The sequence below is a fragment of the Dasypus novemcinctus genome, chromosome 22 (genome assembly GCF_030445035.2).
Source record: "Dasypus novemcinctus isolate mDasNov1 chromosome 22, mDasNov1.1.hap2, whole genome shotgun sequence".
Lineage (NCBI taxonomy): Eukaryota > Metazoa > Chordata > Mammalia > Cingulata > Dasypodidae > Dasypus > Dasypus novemcinctus.
The window spans coordinates 73,606,350-73,624,330 of record NC_080694.1 but is presented as its reverse complement, the minus strand read 5'-3'; the positions used below and the strand labels follow the sequence as shown (position 1 = coordinate 73,624,330).

At 44.8% G+C, this 17,981-nt stretch overlaps 1 protein-coding gene across 1 annotated transcript; it reads right to left on the bottom strand.

Annotated features, from left to right (window-relative positions):
* Positions 1-610: 610 nt before the first annotated feature.
* On the bottom strand, positions 611-17,409 carry TRIM40 (tripartite motif containing 40). The gene is made up of 6 exons (XM_012524550.4): positions 17,141-17,409; positions 15,739-16,350; positions 3,398-3,475; positions 2,915-3,067; positions 2,663-2,685; positions 611-2,541 (listed from the first exon to the last, which is right to left on the bottom strand). Exons 2-6 carry the CDS (start codon positions 16,021-16,023, stop codon positions 2,532-2,534), a joined length of 549 nt encoding a protein of 182 aa, XP_012380004.2. The 5' UTR covers positions 16,024-16,350; positions 17,141-17,409; the 3' UTR covers positions 611-2,531.
* Positions 17,410-17,981: the final 572 nt, after the last annotated feature.

Genomic DNA, 17,981 nt, shown 5'->3' with positions numbered 1-17,981 from the left:
CCGTTGCACCTGGGGGACTGCTGCTGCTCCCCTAGGGACCATGACAGAGCACCCCCGGCCAGGAACCCAGTACCCCCCAGCTGTTGTTTTTAATTGTTTCCACTATGAGTATATCCAAACATTACCATGCACCCTGGACATATGCCCTGTATAACTCCCTGTCAACCATATATCACCTGTCAGTAACATCCCATACCAGTATTCCTCCGCCTCCATCGTTGAACCACTCTGTGATCCAAAACTTCCTGAAAAGTGAAGCCTAATATACTGTCAGGTTCCCTTACTAGTAAAATGGAATATAGCGATGAGTTTAAAGGTTAGATCTAGAATACGAATTGATTTGGAAAAATTCTACATCCTATCTTTTTCTTTTCTTTTTTCCTAAGTATTGAGCTTATCTTCACAAGAGTCCTAGATCACAGTAATTCATATATACAATATACAGTACTCTACACATCCACCATAAAATCTTTTCCCTTCCACAGCGATAATCTTATAACTTATTCATATCATATTTACTTAACCTATCAATCATACTCTTATCCCATAAGTGTTTCCTGACCCTGTGTTCTGTGAAGAAAGAGACAGAAACCCATAATACTAACTAAAAGAGATTTATTTAGCTAAATGAATAATACTTGTAAGAATTTAGATCCAGCAATCACAGTAGTTGTGTAGTAACAGTATAACAAGGAGAAATGGGTTATTTAGATAACACAGAGGAAAAATGGAAGTAGATGTACACTCACCAAAAACTAGCAATTTATTTGACAGTCGATATGTAGATGATCTAACATTAATAAACAGTCAAATAATCAGAATTATCGATTACTCACAATAGAATGCAATAAACCAATTAGATAGCACAAGGGAATGAGAGAGAGTATTTTTAAAAACACTCACCAAACTGGGGGAAAACACAACACCTTGTCTCTCATAAGGTAGAAAACTCAACAACCCACCAGAGTCCCAACTGGAAACACACCTGGGTGAAGCGTTATCTCTCAGGATAAAAAAGACACCACCTGAATGAAGCGTCTTCTCAGGGTAGGACTTTGACCAGTAATTTTGGGGCTGCCCCTTTTAAGGGATTCTGAATCGCAGAACTCTTGTCAATCTTGCAACTCATGAGTGATCAAAGCATTCTGAGACAAAAGTGCCTGTCCATGGAGAAATAGCCTGCTCTCCCAAAGAGAGACAGGAAATTTCAGAAGTGCCCTATTCTATTCATGCGAAAGTTTGGACGCAGCTGTCTGTCCCTGAAGGCATAGCCTTCAAGCACATCCTTCCACCAGACCTCAGTTAACGGTCCTAAGTATCTGTGGGAAGAAAACTCCATGCACCTGCCCATTTGTTACTGTTGGGTCACAGTTCTTAGCCCATTCCTTATTTATGTTTATATATTTGTATCACTCTGAAGCTAGGGAATCACATGCTACTGAAGAGACAAAAAGGTGGAATGAACATATTTGAATGTTCTCAATCTGTTAGACACTGCAGCAGGCACCAACAAAGATGATAACATTGAATTCTTACACGAAGTCCAGGCCTCAGGTAGCATGACTCCCATTTTAAAGGGGGTAACACTGAGGTTCAGAGAGGCTAAGCAACTTGTACGAGCCACAGAGGTATTGGGTGTCAGAAGTGGGATTTTAACCTGTCTCACTCCTGAGCTGTTGTTCTTTGCACCACAGTTCATTGCCTCCTTGTGGCTACATCTTCCTCGTGTTACTCAGTGACTAGGATGGTATTGATGTATATCAGCAAGGGCTTGATAAGCAGTTGACTGGCTCTGTGTGAACGACTCCCCTCCTTAAACATGGAAGTGACAGCTGACACCATTGTCATTTAACATAACCTAATCAAAGGAATGACATGCCATTGCCATTAACATATACTCTTGGCTAGAAGCAAGTCACAAGTCCTTCCCACACTTGAGGAGAGAAGGTGATGCAAGGGGATGGGCACCTGGAGGCAAGGACCTGGGACACCTGGACTCTGTCCACCCCACAGTGATAAATAAGTGCCAACTGAGAGGTACAGATGACGGGTGGTGGAGTGCTCAGAAGGAACTTTCCTCCCAACATGTGCTGAGACGGTGTCTCCACTGGTGAGCTCCTGCTGGATACCTGGGAGCTTCCATTTTCATAGGAGATTGTGAGAGGTGTGTACTCCCAGCAGTTTACAGACAGACAGACATCTCACAAATGTGCAGGAGATCAGGGACCTTGACCTCGGTAGTGGGAACCACATGTGAGCCTGGTTCCAGGAGGAGGATGTGGCCATTGTCCAGTGTCAGAGGGTCAGGCACTAGGCAGAGGCTGTGAGGACAAGGGAGGTGGACATGTCCACGAGATGGCAGGTGGACATGCACCAGGTAGATGAGAGGGTCCTGGACAAGTTGAAGGAAGGAGAGAGGAGGCCAAGGTGAGCCTGAGATGAGGGTGCACTGGTCAGAGCAGCTGAGGATGGTGGAACAAGTTACCCACGGATTTCTTCTACAACTCAAGATCAGTGGCCTGTAATTTGTGTCAAGTACTCCTGGAAATAAAGAAATCCTTCAGTACATTCCATTGAGTCTTCCATGGAGATAAAAAAAGAGCTGAGCAGGGAATTCCCTTGATCTTGCTAAAGCACATGTGCGAGGGAGAAGGGATCCTACCTGGTGAGCACGTCACTGTCCTCCTAGGAGAGGAAGAGTGAAAATCACATTTTGTTTTCAGGCTCCAGTCACCTCCATATTCCCTTCCGGACACCCCCTTGAGAACGGAAAGTAAGGCAGGCTTCTTTTGCACCCAGGCTTCTGCAGGAGCATGGCCTGGCCTTGAACAGGCACCATCATGGGTCAAAGGGGAGGAGCTGGAGGCATCACAGGCAGGCTGCCTGCTCCTGGGAGGTACCTGGGGGTACACACCTTCAGCATGCTGGCATCCAGGTCCTTGGCCATCCTCTCCAGATCAGCGACCAGCATGCTGCGCTGTTCCACAGTCTTGGAGATGGCCTGGACTCTCGGCTCCTCTGCTGGCACATCCTCCAGCTGGCCCAGCTGCTGTGGAGAGGTTGCTTCCTGCACACAAATGAGCAAGAGGAGTAGAGGGACTGTTCTAGGCAGGTGGGGACCTACAGCTTGGGTAGCAGTTACCTATTGGCGAGCCACCTCTCTTGTTGGATTCCCACCGTGGCCAGGGAGAGCAGGTGGTTTTCATTCACCATCCAAATCACATAAAGATGAGTGGGCTTCCTTACTCAAGGTCATTAGCAAACTCTGAGCTGAGCCCTGAGCCCAGCCTCCTGCCTCTTGGAGTTTCCACCCATCGGGCTGCTCCAGGGGCAGTGTGAGAATGGGAAGGGAGGGCCCCAAATCACCCACAGTGTCCACCCCAGGACCCCAACCCACCTCTGCACCCTGCAGCTTCTCTTCCTCCTGAGCCCTGAGCTCCTTCCTGAGCTTCTTGCTCCGGCGGGTGAGGCGTTCCTGGACACAGACACGCTGGTTACCAGACTGGCAGTCACTGGGGGAGCTCAGGAAGCATGGTGGGTCCCGAGCCAAGGCTGAGGCTAAAGTACATTGTCTAAACACAGGCAGCCCCAAAGCATCATGCGTGAGCTAAGGAGCAGGAGGGTTTAGCTAATGGGTAATATGGGAAATCAGTGATATTTTTAAAAAGCTTTAATTACATACACACAGACGACCAAAAAAGAAAACTCTAGCTTCACAAAATAACAGATAGTAACAGAATCATTTCTGATCGACTTCAGGGCACTTTTCTCCCAGCACCTAAGAATTGTATGCTGCGGTTCCAGCAGTTCTCACTTGTGAGCAGAAGAAGCCAGTCTGGAGAGAGCTGACCTGAGGGGATGTCAGCCTCTGGCATGGCCCCTCCATGGCCTGGCTGGAGGACAAGCAGAGGCCTTCCTTAGAGCAAACCACAGGCCAGGCAGGCACATCCTTGCTCTAAGTCTTAAATCAGCATCTGGGCGAGTCATGAGTCCCAAAGCTAAGGGTATACTGAATTATTTCAGTTCCTAAGTAATTTGCTAGCAGGTTTTTGAAAAACCATGAGGGAAGCAAAAATAAACAAAGTTGGCTATGGTATCACCAGAATCAAAGTAACAGAAGGGGATGGAGTCAACCAAACACTCCAGAAACCTCTGTAGTCCCTTGTTAGATTCATTATAAAATGTACTTACCTACCATGAAAAAAGCCATGCAAAGCCATAGTAAAAACAAAATTAAAAAAAGTATGTCATGTGCAAGAACAAACTGAAATTGAGAGAGGAAAGAGCTCAAGGGCAGACTCATGTATATAATGGAATTTAAAAAGAAAAGGTAGCCCGTAAGTCACCAGGGAAGGAACCGACTCTAGAAGATGGTGATGAGAAAACTGGCTTATAATGGTCGAGAAAAATGAAACTGGATTCCTATCTAGAGCCATAAGTGAAGGGAGACTCCAGATTTGGATATGAAGGCAAAACTATAAAGTTAATAGAAAACAATGTTAGACAATGAATTTGTGACCTGGGTGTAGGGAAAGCTATCTTAAAGAAACCATGAGGGAACTGATGGATTTGATTGTGCCCAAATCAAGTACTTCTGTTCAGGGATAACACTAAGGACAAAAATAACAGAGAAAAGACAGATCAGGATGCTCTGGCAGTACCCAAAATCAATGAGAGACTAACATATAGAATATAAAAGGGAAAACCTACAAAGCACTAAGAGTACAACAGGACCCAAGAGAAATATTTGCAAGGGATTTGAAGAGTCACTTCAGAGAAGAGGGAACACAGAAGGCTAAAGAGCACCTGAATCTATGCCCAAATCCGTTCGTGATTAGAGGAATGGAAATTACACAGCAATGGAATATTATGTGACACCCATACAGTTGTTAACAGTCCAACAGCTGGACATCCAGTGTGGAGGGAGCAGGTGGGTACTGTTAGGATGTCCCTAGTGATGTCCAGTGTGGAGAGGAGCAGGTGGGCACTGGTAAGATGTCCCTGGCTCAGCTTTTCTAGGTCCACCCGACTGCCCTTTTCTGTGACCAGTGGTTTGTTTCTGCACAAATACCCCAGGGGATCCTCCCGTAGGTCCTCAGTGGTGCTGCACAGCACAGCATTGCTTTGGGGAGCAGAGGTTGGCATCATTCAAGATCTGTTAGTGGAATGGAGTTGAAGAATGTCAACCACCACACCATGGAGCCTAGAGTGCCTACAGCTGAAAGCAGGAGGATTGCATCCAGAATCCATGTGGAATCTAAACCCTCTCTTGACATAGATGGGGAATGGACACAACCAAGCCAAGGTCCACAGGAAGGAGGAATACAGTAAGGATTAGAGTGGACTCAATGATATTCTATGCATGAACTATTGTGGTTAATAATTGAGAAAATGTGGCATTGATGTGGAAAAAGTGGCCATGCTGGCTGCTGGGTGTGGGGAAGGGGAGGAAAAGATGAGATGTGGAGGCATTTTCGGGACTTGGAGTTGTCCTGGGTGGTGCTTCAGAGACAATTGCCAGACATTTTATGTCCTCCCATGGCCCACTGGATGGAACGTGGGAGAGTGTGGGCTATGGTGTGGACCACTGAACATGGGGTGCTGTGATGCCCAGAAATGTACTCACTAGATGCAATGGATGTGTCATGATGATGAGGGAGAGTGTTACTGTGGGGGGAGTGGTGGGGTGGAGGCGGTGGGGGTGAATGGGGACCTCATATTTTTTAATGTAATATTTTTTTTAATGAATAAATAAAATTTTAAAAAAAGATCTGTTAGTGGAAATGGATATGTAAATCGAGGCACACACCACTGGGAGTGCTGTGCAGCATCAGACACAGTGGACTGTAGGACACAAAAATGGATTGACTTACAATGGTGGTGCAAAGTAGGAAGGCAAGAAATAGAATGAGGCTATAATATGAGATCATTTGTAAATTAGGTATACACCCAGTACAGCAGGATTTATTTTACCAAACCATCTACAAACAAAAATACAACAAAGACTTTAGAATGATTTTCTGTGGGGAAGAGGAGGAAAATGCAGTGGGAGATGGTGATAAAAAGGAAGAAGGAGGAGGAGAACCAGCAAGATGGTGGTGGAGTAAGGAGCTCCTAGAGTGGGCTCCTGCTTCAGGGCAGTTAGTAAACACTCAGAGGTCTTTGGAGCTAGCTGATGCACCTGTTTGGGGACTCCAGGAGAAGAGAAGAGCATGCTGCAACATCCTCGAAGAATTGAAAGGAGATTGCCCACCTGCAGAGAAGACTCATAAGTAGAGTGCTCCACGGCATGGAGGCCACTGCCCATCCTCCACTGGAGGCACAAGCCACCTGAAGAGCTGTTCTGTGACTGGAATTGAAAGCTCCACATCCCAAAAATGGCGAAGGAAGAGGCAGTTGGGCACCAATTTCAGCTACTGAGGAGCAAATTCAATGGGATAAAGTATAATCCCGAGAACAGCTAAAGTTTGAGCCTGTCCAAGTCAGAAACAGGCTGGGAGCTACCACCTTAACTCCACGCCTGGCACAGGGGAAGCAGGGCAGACTGAAAACCACAGTGCTGGTGGGGACTGGCTTCTTTCCATCCAGATCAGATTGTAGCTCTAGCCTAGGCACCAGTGCCACCTCCAGCAGGTAGGAAGCTGCGGGGACCTGTGCCAGGCTCTACAGGAAATTACCAGCCAAGCCAAAGAGGCCGGTGATTATCCTACTCTGGCAGCATGAGCTGCCCCAGGAGCTATTCTGCAGCTGGACTTGGAAGCTCCATTTCTTAAAAACAGGGAAGGAGGAGACAGTTGGTTGCCGATTTTGGCTACTGATTGGTTGACTTGGCTGGCTAAGATATAATGCTGGGGACAGCTGGGTTATGAATCAGTCCAAGCAGAAAAAGGCAGTAGCCACCATTTTGACTCTGCCCCCAGCCTGAGGGGAAGCCAGGCTGACCAAAAATCACAGTGACAGTAGGAACCAGTTTCTTTCTCCCAGATCAGCCTGCAGCCCTAGACTAGGCTTCAGCCCCACCTCTTGCAGGGAAAAGACTGAGGAGCCCTGAACCAGGCTATCCAGGTAACTGCAGGTACCTTTGACTGGCACAGACTGAATAATTGGAATTTTACCAGGGCAGCTGCAGCCATCTTGGACCTGTACTTTGCAGATTGCTGCCCATACCTGCAGCTCCATCCATGCCCAAGACAGTGGAGAAAGAGGTGTGAAGCTTCATCAGTTTCTCGGGGCAACTACAGTCTAGGCTGCATGACTTGGATTATTCCACACAGCTGTGACTCTGTCTCTACCCCTGGCAAAGGAGAAAGTTAGAAGAAGCTTCATTGGTCCCTGTGCAATGAGGGCAGCTTGAGCCTCCATAGCTTACAGCACCAATTACATGCTTGGCTCCTACTGCACACCCAGCAAGGGAGAAAGGGCAGGAAGTCCTCAACTAAAGAGAAAAGCTGCACCAGAATAGATACTCTAGTAAGCCAGATGCCAAGACACCAAAAAATTTTACAACCCACACCAAGAAACAGGAAGCTATGGCCCAGTTAAAGGAATAAGATAAGCCTCCAGATGACACAAAGGAGTTGAGACAACTATCATAGATGTTCAAACAAATCTCCTTAATAAATTCAATGAGATGGCTAAAGAGCACAAAGAAGAATTTGAAAGGATACATACAAAAAATAGTCTTATGTGAATGAAAAGTGCAATAAATGAAATGAAAAAAAAAACATCGGAATCATATAATAGCAGATTTGAGGAGGCAGAAGAAAGGATTGATGAGCTTGAAAAAATTTCCTCTGAAAGTGAACACACCAAAGAACAGATGAATAAAAGAATGGAAAAAATGAACAAGGTCTCAGGGAGCTAAATGACAGCAAAAGACATGCAAACATGTGTGTCATGGGTGTCCCAGAAAGATAAGAGAAGGGAAAAGAGGCAGAAGGAATATTTGAAGAAATAATGATAGAAAATTTCCCAACCCTATTGAAGGACATAGATATCCATGTCCAAGAAGCACAATGTATTCCCATTCAAAAAAATCGGAATAGACCAACTCTGAGACAAACACTCATCAGAATGTCAAATTCCAAAGACGAAGGGAGAATTCAGAGAACAGCAAGAGAAAATGCATAACATATAAGGGATATCCAATAAAATTAAGTGCTGATTTCTCACCAGAAACCATGGAGGCAAGAAGACAGTGGTCTGATATATTTAAGATACTACAAGAGAAAAATTTTCAGCCAAGAATCTTATATCCAGCAAGACTGTCTTTCAAAAATGAGGGCGAGATTAGGATATTCAAAGATAAAGAGAAACTGAGAGAATTTCTAAGCAAGAGATCAGATTTCCAGGAAATACTAAAGGGTGTGCTAGCGCCTGAAAAGAAAAGACAGGAGAGAGAGGCCTGGAAGAGAGTCTAGAAATAAAGATTATATCAGTAAAAGTAACTAAAAGTGTCAAAAGAGTGGAGAAAATGAAATATGACAGATAAATCTCAAATAGTCAGGAATAAACTTAACCAATGATGTAAAGCACTTGTATTCAGAAAACTGCAACTCAATGTTAAAAGAAATTTTAAAAGGCCTAAATAACAGGAAGAACATTCCATGCTCATGGATTGGAAGACTAAATATCATTAAGATGCCAATTCTACACAAATTGATATACAGATCCAATGCAATCTCGATTAAAAAATCCACCAGCATTAAAGAAAAAATGAAAACACAATCCCCAAATTTATTTGGAAGGGTAAGATGTCCTGAATAGCCAGAAACATCATAAAAAGCAAAAGTGAACCCTCATCTCCAGACCTTAAATCATATTAGCTGGCTAAAGTGGTTAAAATAGCATGATACTGGCTAAAAACAGACACAATAGACCAATGGAACCAAATTTATGGTTCTGAAACAGACTTTCACATGTAGGTCAAATGATTTTTGACTAGCCTGTCAAACTTACACAGCTTGGGCAGAACAGTCCATTCAACAAATGGTGCTGAAGGAATTGGACATTCATAGCTGAAAGAAGGAAAGAGGACCCCTATCTCACGCCTTATCCAAAAATTAACTCAAAATGGATCAAAAAACTAAAAATAAAAGCAAGTACCATAAAACTTCTAGAAGAAATTGTGGGAAAATATCTCAAGACCTTGTGGTAGATGGGGGATCTTAAAGGAGATAAGAGGAGGACTGAATGGACTACTGATGTTTCATGTATGTAGAAGTTTTCATTAGCTTTACTGTAAAAGCGTGGAAATGTATGGAGTGAATGTTAACACACAGTGAGTAACCGCTAGTTTATAAATGGGGATGACTGAAAATGGTAGTCCAGGTATATAAATGCCAATTGACAGAATGCTAGAGAATAATCTAGGAACTGAATAGCACAGTAAACCAAGAGATGGATGAGAGTTGTGGTTGATGGTACAGATGCAAGAGTGTCTTTTGTGAGCTACAGCAAATGTATATCACTACTGCAGAGTGTTGGGAACACATGGGAAAAGTAACCTGAATGACCTATGGACTGTGGTCAGTAGTAATAACATAATATTCTTGCATCTATGCGAAAGATGTACTATGTTGATATTGAGGCAGTATGGAAAATGTGTGCCAAATGTACATTATGAATGTGATAATGATCAGCTGATATTATCTTATCTGTAGCAAATGTTCCACCACATTGTGGTGTGTTAATGGAGGGGTGTTGTTAGGGAATTCTGCACATGTGCATGATTGTTTTATAAGTTTAGAACTTCTATCATAAAAAATATTTATTTAAAAAATAATAATAGGGTGGCTTGGGTAAAAAACTCACCAAGTGTAAGAAAAAGTCTATGATTAGAAGTAAGATTTTGACAATATTCTTCCACAATTTGTAACAAATGTCTCATGACAATGCAAGGTGGTGGTGGAGGGTTGATGTATAGCACCACTGTATGATGTCATGCTTGTTTGCTTTTAAGTTCACAACTTTTACTATACACTTAATTGTTTATGTATGTTCATATATACATGATATAAAGACAATAATAATAGAGTTGGTTGGGGGGAAAATACTTCGTTAGTAGTAATATTTTGACAATTCTCTTTAATCATTAGTTAAAAAGGTTTAACAACAATGCAAGTTATTGGTGGTAGGGTGAGTTATGAGAGTCCTGTATGATGTTATATATGTTTGTTTTATAAGTTCTCAACTATTATTATACACTTATTGTTTATGTGTGTTTATGTATGGTGATATACTTAAATTAATTTTTTTAAAAAAGAAAAAAATGGAACAATTTTTTAAAAAGAAAGGGATTTGGGGACCAAAGATAGGAAGTCCTATGAACTGAAGTCTGAATTTGGTTAATTAAATTCTTCCTACCTGGGGTGAAAAATTAGACAAAGTGTTTGAGATTTGGCTGGTGGTGGTATGTCTCAGGGCAGTTTTGAGTGATGCTTTTGATTTTGGGGTGTTTCTTTGTTTCCTCTCCAAACTCTTCAAATGTCTCTGAGAGAGAAGATTCCCCTGGAGATTTATGGGTAGAGGTTGGGAGCTGGAGAAGATGACTTTGAAAATGGCCCTGAGATTCTGTTGATGCATCAAGGTCAAGGGATGACTGAGAAGTCAACAAAGGCAAAGAAAGCTTGAAGCTGGCAGAAGAGACCATGCTATCACCAGGAAGTTAGGGACTTCACGCAGGTGCTTCCCAATGAAGGAGGCAGGCTGGGCAGATTGCTTGTGTGAGCACAAAAGTCCAGGTGTCCCCGTACTCACACAAGCAAAAAAGCCTTCACCTTGTGACTTTTTTAAAAGGAGGTACTGGGGATTGAACCTAGGACCTTGTACATGGAAAGCAGGTGCTCAACCACTGAGCTACATCCACTGCCCAATGAGAGTTGGTCTTTCATTTGTCTGTTTTGTTTTGAGGAGGTACCAGGGATTGCACTCAGAACCTCATACATGGGAAGCAAGTACTCAACCACTGAGCTACATCTGTCCCCTGCTCCCTTTTCCATCTACTCCCTTCTCTTGTCTCTGCCCTCGATCTTCTCAGAGGAGTCGGCCTTCCTCATTGTCCTCTGATCCTCACCTCCCCTTCATGCCTAAGTCTTGTTTCTAATCAGTCTTTTGAAACCTCAATCTCCAAGGTCATCCGTGATCTCTAGTACTGAAATCTGGTGGCGCCTTCTTCTCAGGTCTCCTCTTCTTTGATGAATTCTCCCCTCAGGCTCCCCCACATCCTGCTCCCCATCCTTGTCCTCCCACTGCTGCTCCTCTGTATCTTCACTTTTCCAGTTGGTGGGAGCCTTTCCAGGGCTGTTTTCTTAACCCTCTTTTACTTCACATGTGCCCTTAGTTTTCCACGCTGGTGGCTTCAGAGTTTATCATAATTCCTTTCTAGCAGCCAATCCTGCATTTCCAGCTGAGAATTACAGAGCTCCTCTTGGCCTACCGGCAGCTCAAAATCAATCTAAGGAAATAAAGGCTACCCCCTCCCCCTCTTCTGCAGCCCCCTCCTCCTCATCTCCGTGTTTCTCTCCCTGGACCCACAATCCCGCCTGCCATCCAGCTTGAGTGCTCAGTTTATTTCCTCTTTTATCATCCTCTCCTCTCATCAAAATGGCTCCTCCGTTAACCCCTAACTCAGCATCCAAGGCTGCTTGTGACCTAACCCTAACTTCCATTTCAGCGCCCTCTCCCCCTCCAACCCATCCCACTCCTCAAACATCAACAACCTCTTTCGTCATTGTGGCGCATTCAGTGCATTTGGTGAATACATTTTGGAGCACGGCTACACCGCATGGATAATAGTTTACACTGTAGTTATTCTTGTGGGGATGCGTTGGTGTGGGTGTGATATGTTTATTAAATAATACACAGTATATTGTGGACTTAGTATGATTTTTATTTTGATGTGGTCTGCTCTGAGTGCTGTGGATAACTGCCTGCAAAAAGGTTGGTAAGGATGGCGGAGGTTGTTCTTTGATGCCATGGAAAAACTCGAATTCTAAATGTTTGCCAAAAATGGTCATTTGAACACAACCATGTTAGAGTATCAGGTATTGAAATTAATTAAGGGAAAGTTGTAAAATGTAATTTTGAATAATCCTAAAATTTAATTTAGGGGCATGCCGAAGTTGGATGTCATAAATCTGCCACTACATTCTGAGAAGGGGCCTGTGGTTTTCACCTGACTGGCAAAGGGGTCCATGGAACAAAAGAGGTTAAGACCCCTTTCTAGTTGGAAACAGACAGGGACTCTTCATATGGATAAAAGCCTCCAGACCAGTGTTTATCCTCACATGAAGTAAAGCCACGTAAGTCACTGCACACACTATTAAATGAGCATTAAGGTGATCGAGCCCCACGTTTATCCGGCAGTGGGGAAGAGGCTTCCAAATCCTTCTTTGGAGCATTGTGAATTTGCTCAGTCCTTCTGGAGAGCAGTCCTGTGAAGAGGACACAAGCTACCATGGAGGGAATCTGATCCAACGAAATACAGAAATGGGGAAAACCACAAGAAAATGGTTTCAAAATTGCGCTGTCAAGAGCCACAAGTGCACACTTCCCCTGGTTGAGGCTGTTTCAGGTCCACCGTGATAATTTCTTTAAAAACACCCAACCTCCCTGGTCGTCACCCCTACAGCTCCTCAGTGACTCATTGTTCCCGGATAAACTCCACCATCTTGTCCTCTGGAAACATGTCAGATCCCTGGTTTCCCCCTCAGATTGCTCCTGCTGCCTGCCAATCCTATCAGCTTGTCTCTCAGGGTTACCTTTCCATTCCTGGGGACACACACCACCCCTTCTCCTCTCTTTCTAATGTTTTACACCCTCCTTCCATCCGAGTGTCCACTGCCCTGCCACCATCTTGCGGGCTGTGCAGCACCATTCAACCCTCTTCCTTCCCTTCCTGAAACTCCTCTCTCTCATTGTCGGGGTCACCACACCCCTCATTTCCCAACTGCCTTTCTGGAGGCCACGTCCAGTCCCTGTGCTGGCTCCTCCTCTGTCCACGTCTAAGTGACGGCCTTTCTCAGGACCCTGCCCTGGAGCTTCTTTGCTCTCTCGACTCTCTCCAAGGATGTGACACCGGTACCCTTGGATTTCAATATCATCTTCACTCTGATGGACCCTGTGTTGGGTGCTGGGAATACCACCCTGGACTCTTTGGAGATCCAGGCTCAGTATCCAAACTGCCATCTACAGTGTACTTGGATGTGTCTCAACTTGGACCCAGTTGTACTAAATGGGACTCTTCATGTGCTGTTCAAAGCTGTGGTCCCCAGTCCTGATCCTTCACAGTATCCACCCTCAAGCCAGGGACTCATGAAGTTGTCTTTATCTTCTCATGCCTTCACATCCTATCGCTCTACCAGTAAATCCTGTCGATCCAAATACAACTGTCAACTCTTCACTTGCAGCAGAACTCCTCCAGGCTCCCCAGCTTCTCTTCTCCTGGTCTCAGCTTCAAGGGTCCTCGTTGGAACCCACCCTGAGCTCCCCTCTCTGACAAAGCTGCTCACCACGCTCCAGCTCAGGTTCAGTTTCTTCCTGGCTCATAAGAACACTTGCAGCTTGTCTGATTTCTTACTCAATCGGCCCCCTTAGTAAGCTGCCAACCCCCTGGCAGCAGGGATGGCACCTGCCTCGATTATCATTGTGCTCCTGGCATGTATCAAGATGCTAACAACAGTGGAAACTTATTCAGTCCTTAAAAGAGCAAATATTGTTGTAATATATTCATTTTAGGGTTCCTGTCATAATTTAAATGTAGTGTTCATGTAATCTAAGTATCTTTTTTAAAAAGTAAAAAAACTGTACATGAAAAAAGGTAGTGTTGACTACAAGGATTATGAATCGCCTTTGTATTCCCACAACGCCTAGCACCACATCCTGCACAAAATACAGACTTAAATAAGTAAGCCAGTGTAGTTCCTTCAGGGTCTCTTAGCTCATCAGGAGGTGGAAAGTCCCTCCCCTCCCCCCTGCTCACTACACCTAGAGAGAATGACATTAGAATCAAAGAGAGCTTTGCCCCTCGACTTTCTGAATTGTCCATTTATCTTTTCATGGTCCCCCCAAACTTGACTCCCTAGTTTCTCATCCTCTATACATGCCCCCATAAAGTCAAGTACCTAGAAGAAGACTTTGACAATCCCTACCTCTCTATTCAATGGAGAGATACCACAGTGAAAATATGTCAGTTTTCCATCCAGCAGAATATCAGCTGGATTGGTGGGATTGGTAAAAATAATTCTAAAGTTAATTGGCAAGATAAACATATGCATGTCCATGAAAATTATGAATATAAGGGTATTTGAGGGTTCTAAGACCATTTGACATAAAAACATATTGTAAAGCTACAGCATGTAAAGTGCTTTGACTTGTAGGCAGGAGCCAAGTGTCAAGAAAATATGCAAGAAAATATGCATGTGTGGCAAGTATGAAGGTGGCTTTTGAATCAGTGGGAGAAACTCTGGATTATTCAATAAATTGTGAGAGGACAAACTGGCCAGTCACTTAGGAGGAGGAGTTAGAGTCCTCCCCTTACTCCTTCATCAAGGTATATCTCAGGGAGTGGATGTGGCTCAAGCACTTGAGCACCTGCCTTCTACATGGGAGGTCCTGGGTTCAGTCCCCAGTACATAAAATATATATATCTCAGTCCTCAAAATATATGTTAAAAGATGTTTATTGCAGCATTCTATACAAAACAAAACAAAACAAAACAAAGCCATAACCTGGAAACAACACAAATGTCTGCCAACTTGTGATACATTCACAGAATTGTATACCTTGCAGTTGTTGGAAAGAATTTAGTAGATCTATAAGTACTGAAGGACAAATGGAAAAATGTCCAATTTTAGATGCTAAAAATGAGGTGCAGAAAAAGAGACTCCTTCTGTGTTTTATTTTTCCTAGAGTGTATACAAATATTTTCTGGAAGGATACACAAAAAATTACCCCTAGAAACTGAGAATGGAGGGAGGCAGGGAGAAAGATTCTTCATTTTGACTTCATACCTTTCAGTTATTTTTTTTGGATTTATTATCAATAAGCATAGAATGTTTATGATAAATTTTTAAATAAAATAGAATGAAAATGGTCATAATAAAAAGGAAGGAAGGGAGGAAGGAATGGAGGAAGGAAGGGAGAAGAGTAAAAGAGAACCATGCACTAATTTCCAGGCTTCAACATATTTGCAGGATAACTGTTAGCATACATAAACCTGATCACACTTCTAGCAACACTCCTAGCACTATCAACCAGGAGCCATAGAGCTTTAGGACTAAAAGGCCTTTTCACCATCTACTCCACCTCCAGTCTACAGATGAGAAACTGAAAGTAACTCATATTTCTGGGAATGTGACATCAGAGAGATATTATCCTCTTTAAAGGCTCACATAAATGCATTGAAACTTTCACATCAATGGCAAAAAATACACAGAAAAGCAAAGACAAGGCTTGACCATGCGGTGCAGCAGTGCTCAGAGACGTATTCGCCAAGTGCAGTGCATGTTCCATGATGATGGAGGAGGGTGTTGTTATGGGAGGAGTTGGGTGAGGGGGGTGGGGGGCTATATGGGGACCTCATATTTTTTAATGTAATATTAAAAAATAAATAAATAATGAAAAAAAAGAAAGAGAGGAGTCAGTTTTTGCTCCTCTATGATGCGGCACCATGAAGAACGGGGAAGGAAGGCACGACGTGGGATGGTGACGGGGGACAGCACGACGACCTGGCCTTACCTTGTAGTGCCTGATGGCATCCTCAATGGCCAGCAGGTGGGGAGGCCGGTGCTCAGAGGACGCCAGGCATTCCTCACACAGAAGAAGGTGGCTGTCTTCACAGAACCAGCTCACCTTCTTTTCGTGGCCCTGGCAGACGTAGCCTGCCCCCAGCATCTCCTCCAGCAGGTGGGGCAGCAGAGGGCTTCTCCAGAGGCCAAGGCCTTCACGTGCTTGGCCAGGCACCCTCAACAGAAGAGGTGTTTGCCTTCGGTGCTCACTGCCTCCTTTAGGTGCTCCTGGCATATGGGGCAGATGTCCTCCTCCTGGACGTCCTTCTGCAAAGGGATCATGGCCCCCCCACCCACCAGCCTCCTTCCCACTGGGTCTCAGAAGCCCCGCCACAGGAGGATGCCCAGAGATGGCCCGGCAGGGGAGCCAGCCCTGGAACAGCCAAGAGAACCCGGCTCAGCCTTCCCCGCTCTGGCAACCGACCACTCCACCAAGGGAGCCGTGGTGTGGGCCACCTCCCCGGCCCTGCACAAGGTTCAGGAACACCCAAACGCTTTGGGGAGTACCTTCTGGTTTCCTGGTATCTGCTCAACTTGAAGTCACTCTTCACTCTTCATACAACTAGATGAAGGAGGAAATTCAAAAATAAACCAAAAAAAATTCTATTTTCCTCTTGCTTGTTCTGTGGAAACTATTATAGCCCAAAACCAAAAGGTCAATAGGGAATTAAAGCTAAATTGGTACAGAGTTCCTGTTGGGGTGATGAAAAGCCGTGGTGATGCATGATGGTGATGGCTGCACACTACTGTGATACTAACTAACACTGCTGAATTAGATCTCTGAATTTGGTTAAAGGGGGGTGGGTGTTTTAGGTTGTATACATTCTACCAAAATAAAAATAAAAAACTAAACTAAACCAAAAGATCAGAGTTTCACAATCAGAAACCAGAGCAACCTAGGCCTACAAGTTGAAAGTCTTCTCTGATTTACCCTCAGTTCAGAGAATTTGGCAGGACTTTAGAGTTTCCTCTCCCAAACTGTGATACCAGATGTTTCAGTCACAGGACTTTGCAGTCTCCCAAACTTTGATACCAGGTGTTTCACAGACACATTCTGAGAGCTTGGCAACTGCTACCATTTGCATCCACCTCTCTTTCAGCCTCTCATTCTCCCAACCAACACTTCCCAGGGCCATATGGATTCCACAAGGAAAAGGTAAGGGAAAGAGAATGGGACCTGGGGCAATCCAGAGACTTGTGCAGTTTGGGACCCCAAGTCCCTTCCCTTCACACACCTCCAGAGAAGGTCCAGAGAAGGAAACTCCTTCCCCCACACACTGTTCAGTCGCCTTCATTCCCTCAAGCCCATGCCTCTTGCCCAGACCCTCCTCCTGAAACACTTAGAATCCTACCTCAATCTTCCCTGTTCCGTCGGGTCACCGTCTCGTGCTCCAGATCTGGGGAGGTGGCCAGCAGGGAATGATTCTTTTCCGATCACGTCAATTAGATAAGCTCAAGTGTTGGTGAACCTGGGAGAGCAGGGAAGAGGCCCGCCCTCTCCCAGAAACTCCAAATTCCCAGGAATATGGAACTCCACAAGGCTGGGTGATTGACCCTGCAGGTGAGGTGGACTTTGGCTGGTGCAGGGTGTGGCTCATTTGCTCATGGGGAAGAGCAAAGTCTTGGTGCCGTCGGGGTAAACATGATAGGAATTGAGAGTCCAGTTCAGAAAGAAACCCCTGGCGCGCCAGCTTGCCCAACCTCAGGATACAGCAGAGAGTCAGAGCCAGGGCACTGACTCGTGACGCGAGAACACCACCCACCACACTCCTCCCCAGTCACCGGCACTGGGGGAGCCCGCAAAGGATACAATGAGTGAGGGCTACCACCTGAAGCTTTAGAAGGTCTGAGTCTCTTGTTGAAAATTTTACCCCATAACTTCCTTCCTCAATCCCACTTTACCACTGCCTCCCGGCAGATGTTATTAAAAAGTGGCTTTCCCCAAAGTCCCAGTTCCGTGGCTTTCTTCTCAAAGGAGACACTCAGTTCTCCACCTCCTCTGTCATTGTGGGGTGGCATCTACCTCTCTCCACTCCTCACCTCCTGACCATGATGTCCCATGATTCCTGTGGTGGACTGAGTCATGTACCCCAGCAGAGACACGCTCTTAATCTTAATCCAAAACGCTGTGGGTGTGAGCCATGCAAGTAGGATCCCCTGAAGAAGTTAGTTTTAGTTAGGGTGTGGCCCAAG